Source organism: Schistocerca cancellata, chromosome 4 (genome assembly GCF_023864275.1).
Source record: "Schistocerca cancellata isolate TAMUIC-IGC-003103 chromosome 4, iqSchCanc2.1, whole genome shotgun sequence".
NCBI lineage: Eukaryota > Metazoa > Arthropoda > Insecta > Orthoptera > Acrididae > Schistocerca > Schistocerca cancellata.
In genome coordinates this window covers 827,668,927-827,685,867 of record NC_064629.1, presented here as the reverse complement: position 1 = coordinate 827,685,867, position 16,941 = coordinate 827,668,927, and the positions used below count along the sequence as shown (strand labels likewise).

General features: G+C 40.1%; 1 protein-coding gene across 3 annotated transcripts in view; it reads left to right on the top strand.

Moving 5' to 3' along the window:
* LOC126184877 (cyclin-dependent kinase 17-like) overlaps positions 1 to 16,941 on the top strand; it is a 205,255-nt gene that overhangs the window by 37,927 nt on the left and 150,387 nt on the right. The window contains exon 2 of one of the 3 annotated variants that reach the window (XM_049927502.1): positions 645 to 813. The exons of 1 other annotated variant lie outside the window; for it this stretch is intronic. In XM_049927502.1, the coding sequence (XP_049783459.1) occupies positions 693 to 813 (121 nt within the window). In that variant the 5' untranslated portion in view covers positions 645 to 692. Of the gene's footprint in view, positions 1 to 644; positions 814 to 16,941 lie in introns of those variants that run through there. One more of the 3 variants, XM_049927504.1, reaches the window with a different exon arrangement.

The following is a 16,941-nucleotide window of genomic DNA, read 5'->3' as shown; positions in this document are numbered from 1 at the left end:
TTACACCCAGATATTTAAATGACGAATGACGCAACTGTCGATCGTGACAGTGCTAATGCTGCATCTGTACAGTACGGGTTTGTTTTTCCTACTCATTTGCATTAACTTACATTTTTCTACATTTAGAGCCAAATACCATTCATCATACGAACTAGGAATTTTGTTTAAATCTGCCCCACCTTCAGCCATTAAGGTAAAGCTCTGTTACCCACTTTTCAAAAAAGTGCGTCAAGTGGTTTATAGTATATTAATAAACAGAATCTCCTCCTTGATTGTGTGAAAAAATCTCACTTACCTCAGTTAATATTAAGTACCAGTAATGTGCTATTGAAAACAAAAGTACTTGTTAAATAACAATCCTCTTATGGATAATAATGGAGAGCAATCTGTGGTCAGCTTTTGTCCTCTTGAGGAACTCAATTGTTGGCCTGTTGATAAGTTAAACAGAGGTTCTGGCAGTGAATGACTAATGTGTGCACCTATGAGAAAATGTTTTGTGACTATGACCAAAGTAAAAAAGTTATATTAGTGATAGTGTTTTTTGTGTACTGAGTGGGGGAAAACATAAAATCTTTTGTTTAAATTTGATTATAAGAGTTTTATTAAAAAAATTATTTTATGTGTTAAACTCTCTCCTGTTTCAGACAGTATTGTTAATTTGGTTTGCTAGTTTCCAAACTGTGTGCCTTATAATGAGTATGAAGAGGATTCGCCGCAGGCTTTCTCAGACGTTCCGTTTCAGCATTGAAGGATCATTATCTGAGTTAGCTGAACAGTTGACTATTGATAATAATGAAGAAATTAAGAAGAATGGTGAGTCAAATAAGTCTTTACAGATTTTTTCCTTCTTATTGCTCATTGGCACTTAAAGTGGAATTGTAAAAGTTAAATAAATTTGCGATAATTTACTATTGCTGAGGCTCTCCAGTATTGGAATAGAACCCCAGCATTGTACGTAATGGGGAAGTCATGCCTGTACCTCAGGCGTAGGTGATGTATAGATCTGATATAATTAAATTTTCCTTGAGACATTTGAATGATGATCTAAGAAGGGGAAAATAAGCTGAATATGTGAATTGAAGTTTGTGTTAGGGAGGGGATTTTACTAGGGTATTCCGTGCAGCTATGCTAGTTGTAGTGCTGTGGTTGTTTAATGGCTTGCATACCTGCCTAGCAACCAAGGAGACCTGGCTACAAGTCCCAGCTATGGCACAAATTTTAAATCATATCTTCAGCTTCCATTATTATTGTTGATAAAGATGAGACTCAAATGCCTTGAGGAAAATTTAATTATATCAGATTAACTAAATTTAATCCACTGTACAGTGTGTCCCACCCCAGTATTCATGTGAAATTTTTTAAAACAAACAATGGAAACTATAAATTTAACTGTGTGGATGAAACCTGCCTCCACTAAAACAAGTCCAATGTTTAAACCTGCTAGGTGTTACAAAATGCTGTGTAATTGAAAAGGCCTATAATTTCACAACTGTTCAAGGATTGTCCTCAGTGGAGTGGCATGTGCATGTGTGTGTAGCTATTATGTGTGAGGCTACCAAAGTACAAGATACAACCTGCATCCCTCCATGTTAATAAATGTTCTATAGCCAAGAACTCAGCTTACTTCTGTGTTTTCACATATCTGTAGGATCATTTGGTATCAAGAGAGGGTACGGAGGGCGGAAGAAGAAAACCCATAGGCCTGTGTAATTATTTGACTTGAGTTGAAGGCTGTCAGTTGGTCTGTGCTTTAAAGGAATGGCTCCTTTGTTTACACCACTTTACGGTATTGAGATGATTCAAAGAGTTGCAGGATGAAATGTCAACCTCAAGGACTCTCCCCGGATAGCTTGACTTCCTCTGCCATTTATTAAATAGAATATTGCTGCAGTACTGAAACTAATGGAAGAAAATGAATGTGTGTTCAAGCATACTATAGCAAGGCAGCTTTGTTCTTTGTGGACACCACAGTTCTTTCCACAGGAACAAAACACACATCATGTCTCATGGTAGAAAAGAAGAATTTTTACAAATTTCTTACATAATGCATCTTGCTATGTGAGTAATACCTCTACAGGCAGCAGAAAATGGGTTTATTACTATGGTCTTCAAACGAAGAAATGAGTTTTGAAGATGGTGGTACACTTGTTAGTCTGAAGACCCTTATCTTTCTTGCTATAAGGAGAGTGTCCAATCATTTGATGTTTGACTATCATAAAAAAGCCACTGGTATGTGGCACAAAGCTCGTGTTGAATCACAGAGTACTTCAAATTATCAATCAAAGAACAAAACACATTTAATTTTTACTTTGTTCAAAAGTTTTTTTTCTGACTATTCAGATTCGGCAGGCTTCAAACATCAGGTGCATCATTTGGTACAGCCTTGATCGTGCCACATGCAACTTGGCTACTTTCTACATGTAAAGACTTCTGAACTGATAAAAAATTTGCATTGATAAAGAAGTCTTAAGATACATGGGATAATGAAAAAACTCACCTGCTCAAAGACACGTGGAAAAGTATTTTAATGAGTGAGTTTGAAAAATGGACAGATACTTTGACTGTAACTTACTTTTTCTTTTTTCAACTGAGTAAAATAAATAGTGATGTATTACTCTCCTAATATCTCTCATATATATAGTATATAGGGTAATGGCATGGAAATTTTCTGCTGGTATTGTTATTTATGAGAAATAAATTCCAACTGAATTCTACCAAGTATACAGCTTGAAGTAATAAAGGAATTCTCTAGTGGAAGATGAGTATTACCACCATTATTTCAAACCGAGTCTGGTGGCGGAGTGGGTAGCACACTGGACTTGCATTCAGGATGATGACGGTTCAAACTCGTGTCGGGCCATCCTGATTTAGGTTTCCTGTGATTTCCCTAAATCGCTTCAGGAAAATGCCACAATGGTGCCTTTGAAAGGGCACAGCTGACTTCCTTTCCCATCTTTTCCTAATCCAGCAGGACTGATGACCTCAGGTTTGGTGCCCTCCCCTAAATCAGCCATCCAACGAACCAACCAATCACCATTTAAAAAGCAACAGCAAGAAATACGAATCAAACACTATTTTGTGTGTTACTTGATATGTCACTGAGTCACCATATCCATTATTAAACATAGTTGTTTCCACTTCATGATTGGCAAAAATTTAATCATTTTGTTTTTAGTGATTTCAGTTTCAAGTATTACTCAACTTCAGGCAGTTTGAAGCGTACAGCGTATCACTTATTTACAGCACTTGGTCAGTCCAACTTCTAAATGCACAAAGCTTTCCACACAACTTAATTTCCATTATCGTGTTATAAAGACACATGCATCGCCTGTCAATTTTAACCGTGTTATATTCAGTTATCGGTCATTTGACAAGTTGCGAAAGTCACTACAGCCTTCATATTCTCAAGAAAAACTTCAATTTTTTTCCCAGATTTCCTGTCGAACAGTGCGATCAAAGCAGATGTAGTGTAGTCCAATACTGGGGTAGGTGAACTAGGAGACACTAGGGTTTCTTCCCCTCTGGCTATGCTCAACGTATTTAGTTATCAGCCAAACTACAATTATCCACATGTAACTGTGCAATCTAGCACAAAAATGGTGCAATCAATCTTGAGCAGTAACTTTTTTGCCCCCGTCCCCTTCTTGTAACTATTAATTATTAAGGATAGAGAGGGAAAACACAAAAATAGATAGGTCGCAGTAGGTCGCACATGGCAAAAGCACCCACCCCGTAAATCCATGCTTACTCACACTGTTGGCTACGATCTGGCAGAAACAAAGTATGCAGTGGAGTCATGTTTGAGCACACCAGTTGAATTAGTGCAGTGATGTGCTGAAAACTGACCACACTAGTTTACTCAATGCCACTTCTGTCACCAGTTGTAATGAGGGCGGAGTAGAACAGCAGAGGGTTGTCAGGATGGCGTGCCTAACAACATATCAGATGGTTGTACTGGGTCTGTACATTATCGGTTTCTGTTCGTAGGCTGACACAGCAAGGCTGTGAGTAGCAGCAGTATCTGTGTTTGTTATCTGCAGCTGTGGCTCGGTGATGCATTCTCAGGTTTGAGAACTGGCTCCAGTAAATAATCGAAGACCTGGACAACTTTAATGGATTTATTATGACTGTCCATCCAGTACAGTTCACGTCTTTGGCAAGTCTAATGGTGGTCAAACTCCACACACCAAGACATCTGTAGGCTTCAGTACTATGAACTGACATAACCTGTTGGATAGTAGCCACCACTACCACCATCACTGTCTTTTGGGTGGGTTGGTGAACATATTTATAGGCTGTGAGCCAGCCCAGCCCACACCATTCAGCAACTTGAATGAGATGCTGATAATGGCCTAGGCACCTGCATCTTCACCATACACACTGACAGCAGTTTTCTGTCTCTTATAATCAATTATCCTTTCAATCATACTCGGCCCTGTGCTTCAACGGTGATGACTGCATGTAGGAAGAAAACTCCACAGTATTTACATTGCAGACACGATTGTTATTTCTAGCAGTTCTTTGCTCCAGATTCCTATGTGATTTGGTACACTGTAGAATATGACCTCCTTACATAGCTCCTGTAAGCAAAGAAATGAATTTTGGACGTTCTGGCCTAGTTTCTCTGAGAAATACATGCAATGGATGGCCTGAAACACAGTTAAGGAGTGGGAGTGGATTGAGGAACTAGAGTCATAAACAGATGTGGGTCATAACGTACTTAGAAGCTCACACTCAGATCGGAGGTGACGTTGAATTTGATGTCCTCTGCCTCTTGGTACACGAGCTGCTGCATACAGAACTTATGTAGCGATGGGGTCAAGTTGAGATTTTTCAGGTCTCTACTGTTTCTTCACGTGTTTGCATTGAACATGTAGAAGACCAGAGACACCAGTTAGTAACATTAGTAAGTGTAAAACACAGACATAGCATAGTAGATTTTCCATTAATACATCCCTGTGACGCAAGTGCATACTATAAGTAATCACATCTTCTCCATCCTTCATCTGCACTCCCAGAATTTCCTGTGAGCCGGATTGCAATTCCGTGCACATGGTCATAACACTTCTCTTCTTTTTCACTTCATGCACTGGATGCTGCATGTGAGATATCTAAGCATCACTCCTTTGGTTACGAATGTGGTGGTGGTTACCAACGTATAGATGGAAATGCGTGTTTTCCAGTTGAGTCTCTCAGTCTCTGCTACCATTTTGTATAATCCAAAGTTATTTTCTAATTCATTCATATGCTATCCTATCCCTCCTGTGTGCTACTGCTGCCAGGGTTAGGCTAATAGTGGCAAAGTGACAGGGGCTCATCATGTCTCTGATGATGATCACCTCGTCTCCCTCCCCAGTACCTTAAGAATTCCTATACACAAGTCATTAATCAGTTTTGAGATAGAATTTAGCCTTTTCTTCTTGCTTTGTATTTCAGAATACATCAACTCAACTTTTATCACAACCTCACATGTCTAAAGTTAAATGAGCTCCTTTAATCTGTACACGTATACTGTTATGAACTTTTTATTTGTTAATTGGAGGACTGCATTTGGTCCAAGCATCCTTAAAACATGAAAAACACCTTGTCTCCTGCTCTGAATTCCTTGGGGTTTTGAGCACATTGATAATACTCCTTATTCTTCTCCCTATATTCCTTATGACCTCTGTATGTGTTTCCTCTATCTTTCTCAAGGGTGATGGTGGATGGGGTGTCCATTTCCCCGCTCCAGTGCAACTCGGTCACATGGTGTCTCTTATCCTGATGCATCTCTCTATAGTGCAGTTCCTTGCACAATGACTTCCTCCCATACATCTAAAACAGTAATCTCTCATAGACTGGATTCACCAGACTTTTCTTTACAAGAGGCGATGAATGCTTTTTTTTTTGTTAATGCTAGATCCACTGCTTGGGCTAACATTAAATCTTCTGTGCTTGCTCTCATGACTGTTTCAGTCCTCTCATCTTCAATTCACCGTATGAATACTGCTCGTGCCACTTTCCCAATTAGCACTAGGCTTCCCAGAATGTCAGATTTCCCATTATTTCCAGGATGGCTTCTCAAAATTGGTCCTGCAATGTGTCAACAAATCATGCCCATTTGGTCGTATTTTCGGCCCTGTTCTGCGTACCAGAGAATGACAGACGTGCAGGGTAATCCAAAGTCCATTTTGTCTCATAGTTCTCCAACAAAATACCCTTCACATTTACCCAACTTGTTGTCAAATTGCATACAAGTGGTTTTCTTTGAACTGCACCCACAATCCTAATTTCAATAGCACACTGTGACTTGGTCACAATTGTCTATGAATTCTCTAATTTCATCATACAAGACTATATAGTGAGCAGGGCCCTCACTAACTTCCAGATCCATATTAGGTGGTTTTTTATCCTTTCTGAGAAAGGATAGTCTATGGCTCTGAGAGTTTTCGTAACAGCTGCAAAGCCATTTTCTGTTGTTTACTCCAGTGGGCTGCTCGCTGCTTTATTGTAATTTTCCAACACAGGACTGTGGACAACCTCCTGACTTCTTGTTTTGCTCCTGCTGTATGCTGGAAAGGACTGGTCTACCTCGGTGGACAACCTCCTGACTTCTTGTTTTGCTCCTGCTGTATGCTGGAAAGGACTGATCTACCTGTTCATTGTACCTGATGTACCTCGAAAGCTCAAGCCGATTCATTCTAAGATGGGGTTTGCTATTTCTCCTTAGAAAAAATTCTATCTTTCATGCTCTAAGGCACCTTACTTTTTAGTAAAGATAGTAAGCCAGGTATTGAAGTCTGGACCCAACACCTGGCACCAGTTTGTGTGTGGTAACCTGACATGGACCGTAACGTACTTACTTAGTTGATGCGGGATTTGAGGTGATATGCGTCATGGTACATGAGTGGCTGTGTCTAGGACTGAGATGATGATGGGTTCAAGCTAAGGTTTTTCTGGTTTCTGTGGTTAGAGACAGCATGGTATGACTTGGATGTTAGGCTAAGGAGATAGATGCAGTGATGACAAGGAAATGAGACTCTGTGTTGGTTCACTGGCCTGCTTTTTATTGCTTCTTCATCTTTGAAATGAAAATGCAGAAGAGGACAGACACTAGGTTACAATATTGTATGTGTAAGGCATAAATGAAGCTTACTAGATTCTCCAGTCAGTAACCAGAAAAAATGGCCAATCCGGCTTATAACTTCATTAAGATTTGGGTATACACAGTACCGTATGGTACTGCAGACCACAAACCATGGAAGTGCCTGATCATCACTGTAATCGAACCTTTAGTTTGAAGTCCTTGTCACATTGAAAGTGATGTGCAGATATAGGTACATGCAGATAAATGTATGGTTGTTGTTGTTGTTGTTGTTGTTGTTATGGTCTTCAGCCCTGAGACTGGTTTGATGCAGCTCTCCATGCTACTCTATCCTGTGCAAGCTTCTTCATCTCCCAGTATCTATTGCAACCTACATCCTTCTGAATCTGCTTAGTGTATTCATCTCTTGGTCTCCCTCTACGATTTTTACCCTCCACACTGCCCTCCAATGCTAAATTTGTGATCCCTTGATGCCTCAAAACATGTCCTACCAACCGATCCCTTCTTCTAGTCAAGTTGTGCCACAAACTTCTCTTCTCCCCAATCCTATTCAATACCTCCTCATTAGTTACGTGATCTACCCACCTTAACTTCAGCATTCTTCTGTAGCACCACATTTCGAAAGCTTCTATTCTCTTCTTGTCTAAACTACTTATCGTCCATGTTTCACTTCCATACATGGCTACACTCCATACAAATACTTTCAGAAACGACTTCCTGACACTTAAATCTATACTCGATGTTAACAAATTACTCTTCTTGAGAAACGCTTTCCATGCCATTGCCAGTCTACATTTTATATCCTCTCTACTTTGACCATCATCGGTTATTTTACTCCCTAAATAGCAAAACTCCTTTACTACTTTAAGTGTCTCATTTCCTAATCTAATTCCCTCAGCATCACCCGACTTAATTTGACTACATTCCATTATCCTCGTTTTGCTTTTGTTGATGTTCATCTTATATCCTCCTTTCAAGACACTGTCCATTCTGTTCAACTGCTCTTCCAAGTCCTTTGCTGTCTCTGACAGAATTACAATGTCATCGGCGAACCTCAAAGTTTTTACTTCTTCTCCATGAATTTTAATACCTACTCCGAATTTTTCTTTTGTTTCCTTTACTGCTTGCTCAATATACAGATTGAATAACATCGGGGAGAGGCTACAACCCTGTCTTACTCCTTTCCCAACCACTGCTTCCCTTTCATGCCCCTCGACTCTTATAACTGCCATCTGGTTTCTGTACAAACTGTAAATAGCCTTTCGCTCCCTGTATTTTACCCCTGCCATGTTCAGAATTTGAAAGAGAGTATTCCGGTTAACATTGTCAAAAGCTTTCTCTAAGTCTACAAATGCTAGAAACGTAGGTTTGCCTTTTCTTAATCTAGCTTCTAAGATAAGTCGTAAGGTCAGTATTGCCTCACGTGTTCCAACATTTCTACGGAATCCAAACTGATCTTCCCCGAGGTCGGCTTCTACCAGTTTTTCCATAGAATTCGTGTTAGTATTTTGCAGCTGTGGCTTATTAAACTGATTGTTCGGTAATTTTCACATCTGTCAACACCTGCTTTCTTTGGGATTGGAATTATTATATTCTTCTTGAAGTCTGAGGGTATTTCACCTGTTTCATACATCTTGCTCACCAGATGGTAGAGTTTTGTCAGGACTGGCTCTCCCAAGGCCGTCAGTAGTTCCAATGGAATGTTGTCTACTCCGGGGGCCTTGTTTCGACTCAGGTCTTTTAGTGCTCTGTCAAACTCTTCACGCAGTATCGTATCTCCCAATCTCCCATTTCATCTTCATCTACATCCTCTTCCATTTCCATAATATTGTCCTCAAGTACATCGCCCTTGTATAGACCCTCTATATACTCCTCCCACCTTTCTGCTTTCCCTTCTTTGCTTAGAACTGGGTTTCCATCTGAGCTCTTGATGTTCATACAAGTGGTTCTCTTATCTCCAAAGGTCTCTTTAATTTTCCTGTAGGCAGTATCTATCTTACCCCTAGTTAGATAAGCCTCTACATCCTTACATTTGTCCTCTAGCCAACCCTGCTTAGCCATTTTGCACTTCCTGTCGATCTCATTTTTGAGACGTTTGTATTCCTTTTTGCCTGCTTCATTTACAGCATTTTTATATTTTCTCCTTTCATCAATTAAATTCAATATTTCTTCTGTTACCCAAGGATACCAATGTATGGTGGAAACCAATAACCCTAGTCCAGAGGTACATACAGGCATACTTTGCAAGTCCTTCTTAGTTTACAAAGTTAATTCAATATAATTTTCACTCCCTTGCTATCTGCTGTGGGCTGTTTGTCATCCAAGGCTTCTGGCTGGAAGTCTCCCCAGACTGGAACTCTACTTTGTTTGATGTGTGAGGGCCCTTTGGTGCTGTTTGCTTACTAATAGTATATAACAGCATCATTTTATAGCCACAATTTGCAGCCATTTAGCATGAAATCAGTTTCTCAATGTGTATGACTTCTTTGTGGAGTCACAAAAGCGGTTTGCACTGTACCTCTCTAAGTTACAATGCTTACTGCTAATAGGACAGGAATTCTGCCTTATGCAAGACACTTTTTCAGTTTCGTTTTACACAGACATGGTTCAGCACTTTTTGCACTATCTTCACTGGGTTATTTTATTTAGCACAAAAAGTGCTGAAATGTGTCTGGGTAAAACAAAACAGAAAAGGTGTCTTGCATGAGGCAGATTTCCTCATTCTATTTTCATAGCAAGCATGGGCATAAGAAGTACTGCATCAGCACAAGATGATTATTTATTTCTAATATTCATATTTAGACGATTTTTTTTCGGCAACCGTTCATGATTCGGTCAAAATTTCTTTTGACATCCATCCATTATTGGCTTGAGTGGTATTTATTTTTCACAAGGATTCCCACTTCACCATAAGCTCTCTCTTGTCTGATGATTACCTTTGTATGGAATGTATATCTCATTAGCACAAGGGACTCTTAAAAACTGGTCTTGTGCAGACTCCTTTCCTAATAATCTTTCTTTGTTCTACAAGCACCATGGGGCATGCATATTAAGCACTATAGTATTGGAGCCAGGTTACTGTATCGGTTTTTCTTTTCATTTGCCTTTCAGCCAACATTAAGAACTCACAACCAACAGTGGCCTGATTGTGGGGCTAGAGTTCCTTGTAATATACTTTATATTCCATGTCTTCTAAGATTGGGTCTTAAGCAGACCCTTCAGATGAAATGTACACCATTTTATCTGGTGACTTGTTTGTCATATTACTTGGTATGTGCTTTTTGGTTCCTTATTTGCTCGATGGGGAGTATCTTGGTTGTGTTTCTAAGGTATCACTAACTGTAGTGAGTCTGTTTCAGGTATGATTATTACTTTGGTCATAATTGTTCTCTCTCAATTTTTGACATGGGAAGATGGCAGGTTTAGTGGTAGAACTTGAAAGAACTGCATGACACACATGCATACAAGAGCCTGTTGAGTCCAAAAATGCACCATCTATGTCTCTGTATACACAATTTTTGCTATGATATTTCTCACTGCAAAGACAAAAGATATAACAACAATTAATAGCTACATGAATTGGCACATTTTTCTAGCCTCGGGCTAGTGTACACATTTACTCTTCTCTATTTCTTGGATCTTTTTGTCTTTATTATAAACCAGAATCCTTGCTAGTAGCTGAATTTTAGCTTGAAAAGATAATAGACTTTTGGTGACAATTATCCTTTGCCCAACCTGTGCTACATCGCTAAATCAAGTAGCAAGACCCTCACAAACAAGTGTGGTATCGCTAATTCTTTTGGCATTTGAAGCTCTGGAGATGATTTGGGATGTGTGAACCAACCCGTTAGCAGATAAATCAAGGCTTAATATGTTCAGGCAAAACTGCTGAATTGAATGTCAGAATGAATGTGGGGTATTTTCTGGGTTAACGGTCATCAATTTGTTATATTTAGCACTTGAGAAACAGCACATTGCTCCCATACTATATGTAGTTTGACAGGAGCCTACATTGTTACGCCCTTGAATGATATGACCCGGTATCTTGAATTAAGAATTTTGTGCAATTTTGCTACAAAGGGATATGTGCTACTCATTTCCCCATTCAGAATTTGCCGTCACTACTCTAGATATCACATTGTCAATAATACCGGGTGATCAAAAAGTCAGTATAAATTTGAAAACTGAATAAATCACAGAATAATAAGGATAGAGAGGTACAAATTGACACACATGCTTGGAATGACATGGGGTTTTACTAGGGGGACTCAGTATGTCCACCATCATTCCTCAACAATAGCTGTAGTCCAGGAATAATATTGTGAACAGTACTGTAAAGTATGTCCAGAGTTATGGTGAGGCTTTGATGTTGGATGTTGTCTTTCAGCATCCTTAGAGATGTCGATCGATCACGATACACTTGCGCGACTTCAGGTATCCCCAAAGCCAATAATTGCCTGGACTGAGGTCTGGGGACCTGGGAGGCCAAGCATGACGAAAGTGGCGGCTGAGCACACGATCATCACCAAACAATGTGCGCAAGAGATCTTTCACACGTCTAGCAATATGGGGTGGAGCGCCATCCTGCATAAACATCGTACGTTCCAACAGGTGTTTATTGGCCAGGCTGGGGATGATGCGATTCTGTAACATATCGGCGTACCTCTCACCCGTCATGGTAGCAGTTACAAAACCAGAATCACGCATTTCCTTGAAGAAAAAAGGCCCGATAACAGTAGATGATTTTTTTCTTTTTTTCCTAATAAAACCCCATGTCATTCCAAGCATGTGTGTCAATTTTTACCTGTCTATCTACATTATTCCATGGTTTATTAAGTTTTCAAATTTATACTGACTTTTTGATCACCCGGTACTTTCAGCATAGTCCTCCAGCAACCAGTGGTGATGCTTTGTAAACTCGTATAAAACAGTGTGAAGGCTGATTTCTCGGGAACATATCTAGCCTTTCTTTGATTCCTCACTGCAAATTTTAAAGACTCTGTTACCTAATCTGTGGTATGCACTTTATTTCATTCATATAGATCCTTCAGAGTGGTTGTAATTCTCCTAAAAACCAGTGTGAATAGGATACTGACAACTCATTAATTGTCCCACTTGTGTTTTTCTGATGAGAAAAAGAAAAGGAAAAAAAAGAACTCACAATTTGAATCCATTTGTCTTGGTACTTATAACGGATCCTTGTTGTAGCCAATATATGCTTAGGAAATTACCTTGTTGAGTTGGATGTTTGTATTTACCAAGAATCAACTCATCCTGTTGGGAGTAGAAGAAAAAAGCTATGTAAGAACCATCTTGATCCCCCAAATAACTGTGGAAATGTATATCAGCTCAGGTAGGTAGTCCTGTGTGTGTCTGAGGAAGCGTAATGTGACTCAGGGAAGATAAGTGCACTGAGTTTGTCAGTTAAGATGTGTTTCACCTCAACATCCATATACTGTAATAGCATGTAGCTAACATGGAGGTTGCATCTATGTGGTATAGAGGCTTATAACAACTTCATGATCTATGTGGTAAAACCAAGGTCTCTACTCACCAGTGTTTTAATATCGTGCCTAGTGGTGGGTGCTGAAGCATTCACAAAGGACATCTGGCACTGATCAGACCCACTCTCACTTACAAATGGCATGTTCATCACGCTTATACCCAGACAGAACTAAGTTTCCTGATGTACTCATCATTTAGAAATACTTCAGGAGTGGTTGAGAAACGTGCATGTGGTTTGAGATTCTGCCTAAAAACTGTTGATATTTGTTTCATGAGCATTAAAATGTGGTCCAAGGCAAGACAGATAAATCAGCAGTAATAGATCGTGCACTAGGGCAGGGAAGCCATGAAATTGATTTCTCAGACACTGTTGTTTTACAAGATATAATAATTACTCTCCTAGGTTGTGCGGAGGCCATAGAAATATAAAATCACAAAAACAATTTCAACAGAAGAGGAGGAGGCTGAGGAGGAGGATTGAAATTAGGCATGGTGTGGGAATTAGTGTTTAATAAAACAAACTGTGCCAGCTCTTCCCCACAAATCCATTGCATACATTGGCATGACTCCGTGATCTTAGGCAGGAGTCTGATGACATCACAAACAAACTCTTGTGTGGATGCATGTAAACAGTTTGGCTTTCTGAGTTGTTAAAGCCTCCGATGATGTGTCCAGCGTTGGAAGACAGCACATTACGCAGAGAATTATGCCTTGAACATTGTCCTAAGGCCCATAATACAAATATCAGCAATATTGCAGATACCAGCCATGGAAGTTTGCCTTCTGGATTATGTTAAGTTTATGTTTTAGGGTTTGTGTGCATAGTTCACTGTTTCCATTTGACACAAGTGTGTGACAAATACAGTGTAATGACTCTGCTACAAATGTCAATTATTAACAATAACACCTTCCCTATCTTCAAAAAATCTGCAAATGAGGCTGCGTTATAAATCTAGTAAAAAGTAAAAACCTCATTCAACTTCATAGCCACTCTGATACCTCCTTGCATGCTATCCTGACTCTCAAAAACCCTCAGATTCTGTTCTTTGAGTTCTTGTCATTTTTATTTCTTATTATTTCATGGAATCTTTTCATACATTTTCAGTGTTGATATAGGTTACTAGAAAGTTGAATGGAGAGGTTTGAGAACCACTTTGAAATAGATAAAAAATGCTTATAATTCAGGAGTGGAGTACTGGAAGTGGTGTGTCAGTTGACTAAAGATATATACAATAAAAAGGATATCTCAGTAAATGCCAAGATCAGTTTTGTATCAGTTCCCCATGAGAATAAGTAATCGCTAAACACAGCCAAGTTCATTGTGAGCTGAGAACTCAATAAATACCAATAAAAATAACCAGAAAATTAGTGTTGAGAGCAGGGTTGGTATTCGACTACTTTACGAGACTGACTTGCAGCTCCTTGCATAGCCCTTTTGCTGTGAGTGATTGGGCCCATATGAAATGCTGCACACGCCTTTGGTGGGGACGCCTGTCAATCACAAGCAGTAATGCCTCTGAGTCACTATCAATATTGGACAGCAGTGAGGATATTAGGTCCCTTCCCCCTGAAATTGGCATTTAGGTCTGAAAATGTCCCAGCTGCTTTCAGTGTTAGTGGGGTGGGGAGGGGATTGGGGGGGGGGGGGGGGGGAAGTTGGATGGAGTAGCAGCACTCTACACCAACAGAACCATGGGCTTAGGGCTGGCCTTCTCAGGCAACCTAGCTGCGAACTGCGGGGGCAGTGCACCGGAGGCAACAAGCTGCATCAGTACAACCTGGAGGCAGTGAAGATGGAAATGCATCAGAGGCAGCAAACTGCACTGGTGCAACCTGAGTGAGGGAAGGTAGGGTCGGAAAAAATGGGTCTGTCTCCACAGACTCTGAAACTGTGATCCCCTCGCCGTCCTGCTGACAAGCGGAGTTGCAGGGTAGAGGTTGTACTGGCTCACGAGGCAAGACCAAGAGGCATCGCTGGTGGCAGCTGTAGTGTCCTATCTGGGGAGCAGAGACAGAGTTTGGGAATGCCAGTTGCAACTAGTCTAAGCAGGAACTAGTTGCAGAGGTGGGCCATTGGATGTGCCTGTATGCAACATCAAACAACTGAGTGTCCCTGTAGCCTGCGAAAACCCCATAGATGCACCCTGGATACCAGCTGAGTGTGCATGCCCAGTTACAAGTGCCCCATGCACAGGCAAGCCTGTATGCAGGCTGGGCACAGTGCTTGGGATGCTGGAATTCTAAAAGGGCGCAAAGCTGATGCAGTATTCATCTGGCCTTGAACCTGTTGACTGTGGTGCACTTTGTACATTATGAGGGAGCTGTGCAGGGCATCCTTGGCACATGACATTCGTATAGTGATCAGCATCTGAGTTTTGAATGTCTGGAAGAAGCTGTGCAGTTGTCAGTTGGGATCTCTAGTCGACACCAGGGGGCAAGTCACCCGGCGAAAATCCTCTCGAGGGCACGGATGGTGACATTCGTTTCACATACGAGAAGTTAGAGAGCGTGTCCCCAAACTGCCACATAGTTCCCTTAAATGGCCCAGCAAAATCAATGTAGACCCTCTCCCATGGGTGGTGGGGCTGGGGACATGGTGGGAAACGTGAGCAGGAGTCGCCTGATTGAGGGAGCAGGCATGACAGGAGTGGCACACACATTCAATTTTGGCATTAATGGTAGGCCAGTTGACGTGCTGCCAGGCCAATGCCTTCATGCATGTCATCCCCCAGTGCAAAGGAAGCAACAGGCAGATTCCATATTCCCAGACATCCAGAAAGTATTTGACATGGTGCCTCAGTGCAGATTGTTAATGAAGGTCCGCAGAAGTGCCCCAGGGAAGTGTGATAGGACAGCTCTTATTCACTATATACATAAATGATCTGATGGACAGGATTAGCAGCAATCTGTTGCTGTTTGCTGATGATAGTGTTTTGTATGGATAGGTTGACCGACTGCTGAAGGATACAAAAATGACTTCAAGGTGATGAAATGGCAGTTGTATTTTATTTTATGCTTATGGTATGTGAAGTTCAAGACTTGAATGTTGATATCCCAAAGTTGTTTGATGCAACTCTCAAAAAGATTGACTTTGAAATTTTCTGAGCACCTTTAGTACACTAAATTAATCTCGATATTTTGACAGGCAGTGTGGCTTTGTGGTAGGGCGCTCGCTTGGTGAGTTGTTGGTCTGGGTTCGATACATGACCAATGCAAATTTTATAAAAAAAAAAAAAAATCTAAAAGGTTTTCCATGAAGAGTAAAGTAAATAAAGACAAAAAAATTTAATTTGTAATTTTTTTTATTTTAACAATATTTTGCAAGAGATCAGTGACTAAGAATTTATATTTGGAATGAAAATTGACTTTTTGTGTGTGATATATAATTAAGAAAAAGATGTTCATTTTTCATAAAAAATGACAATTGTATATGTGTTAACTAGCATAATATTGATGACTTTTATATTTAAATGCAGTAGGTATTCAAACTGGGGGAAAAAACCAAAATGTGACTCTAAGCAGCTTACCAATCTCTAGCATTACCTTTTTTTTTTCATCTTAACGTATTTTATGCTTCAGGGAGATGCTCGTAGTAGGACCTGCACCTTTGTTTAAAAATTTGGTTTGTGTGACAGTCGAACCCAGGCTGCTCTCATTTAAGATGAGCTTTCTACAACAGAGCTACACTACCTGTACAAAATTCGACCTTAGTTTAGGATATTAAAGGTACTTGGAAAATTAAAAATGGATTTTCTCGAAAATTTTTGAGAGTTGCATCGGTTTGCTGTGGACGATCAACATTTGAGTTCTGGACTTTACATACCATAAACATAAAAAAAAAATTCAAAAATCTGATTGCTGTGTGGGCTTCTTGGATAAAATACCCAGTTAGTGTGATGAATGGCAGCTTTGCTGTAAATGTAGAAAAACGTAAGTTAATTCAGATGAGCTGGAAAAACAATCCTGTAATATTTGAATGCAGTATCAGTGGTGTATCACTAAGGCAAACAGTAGACTTTGATCTATTGGGAGTATTTTAGGAAAGTGTAGCTCATCTGTAAAAGAGACCACATATAGAACAATAGTGCAACCCATTGTTGAATACTGCTCGAGTGTTTGAGATCCCCACCAGTTGGGTTTATAATAAGACATCAAAGCAATTCAGAGGCATTCCCCTAGATTTGTTACGGTAGGCTTGATCAACATATGAGTATTACGGAGATTCTTCGTGAATTCAAATGGGAGTCTCTGGAGGGGAGACGTATATTTTGTGGCACACTATTGAAAAAAATTAGAGGACCAGCATTTGAAGCTGACTGCAGAACGATTGTGCTGCATTCAACGTACATTTT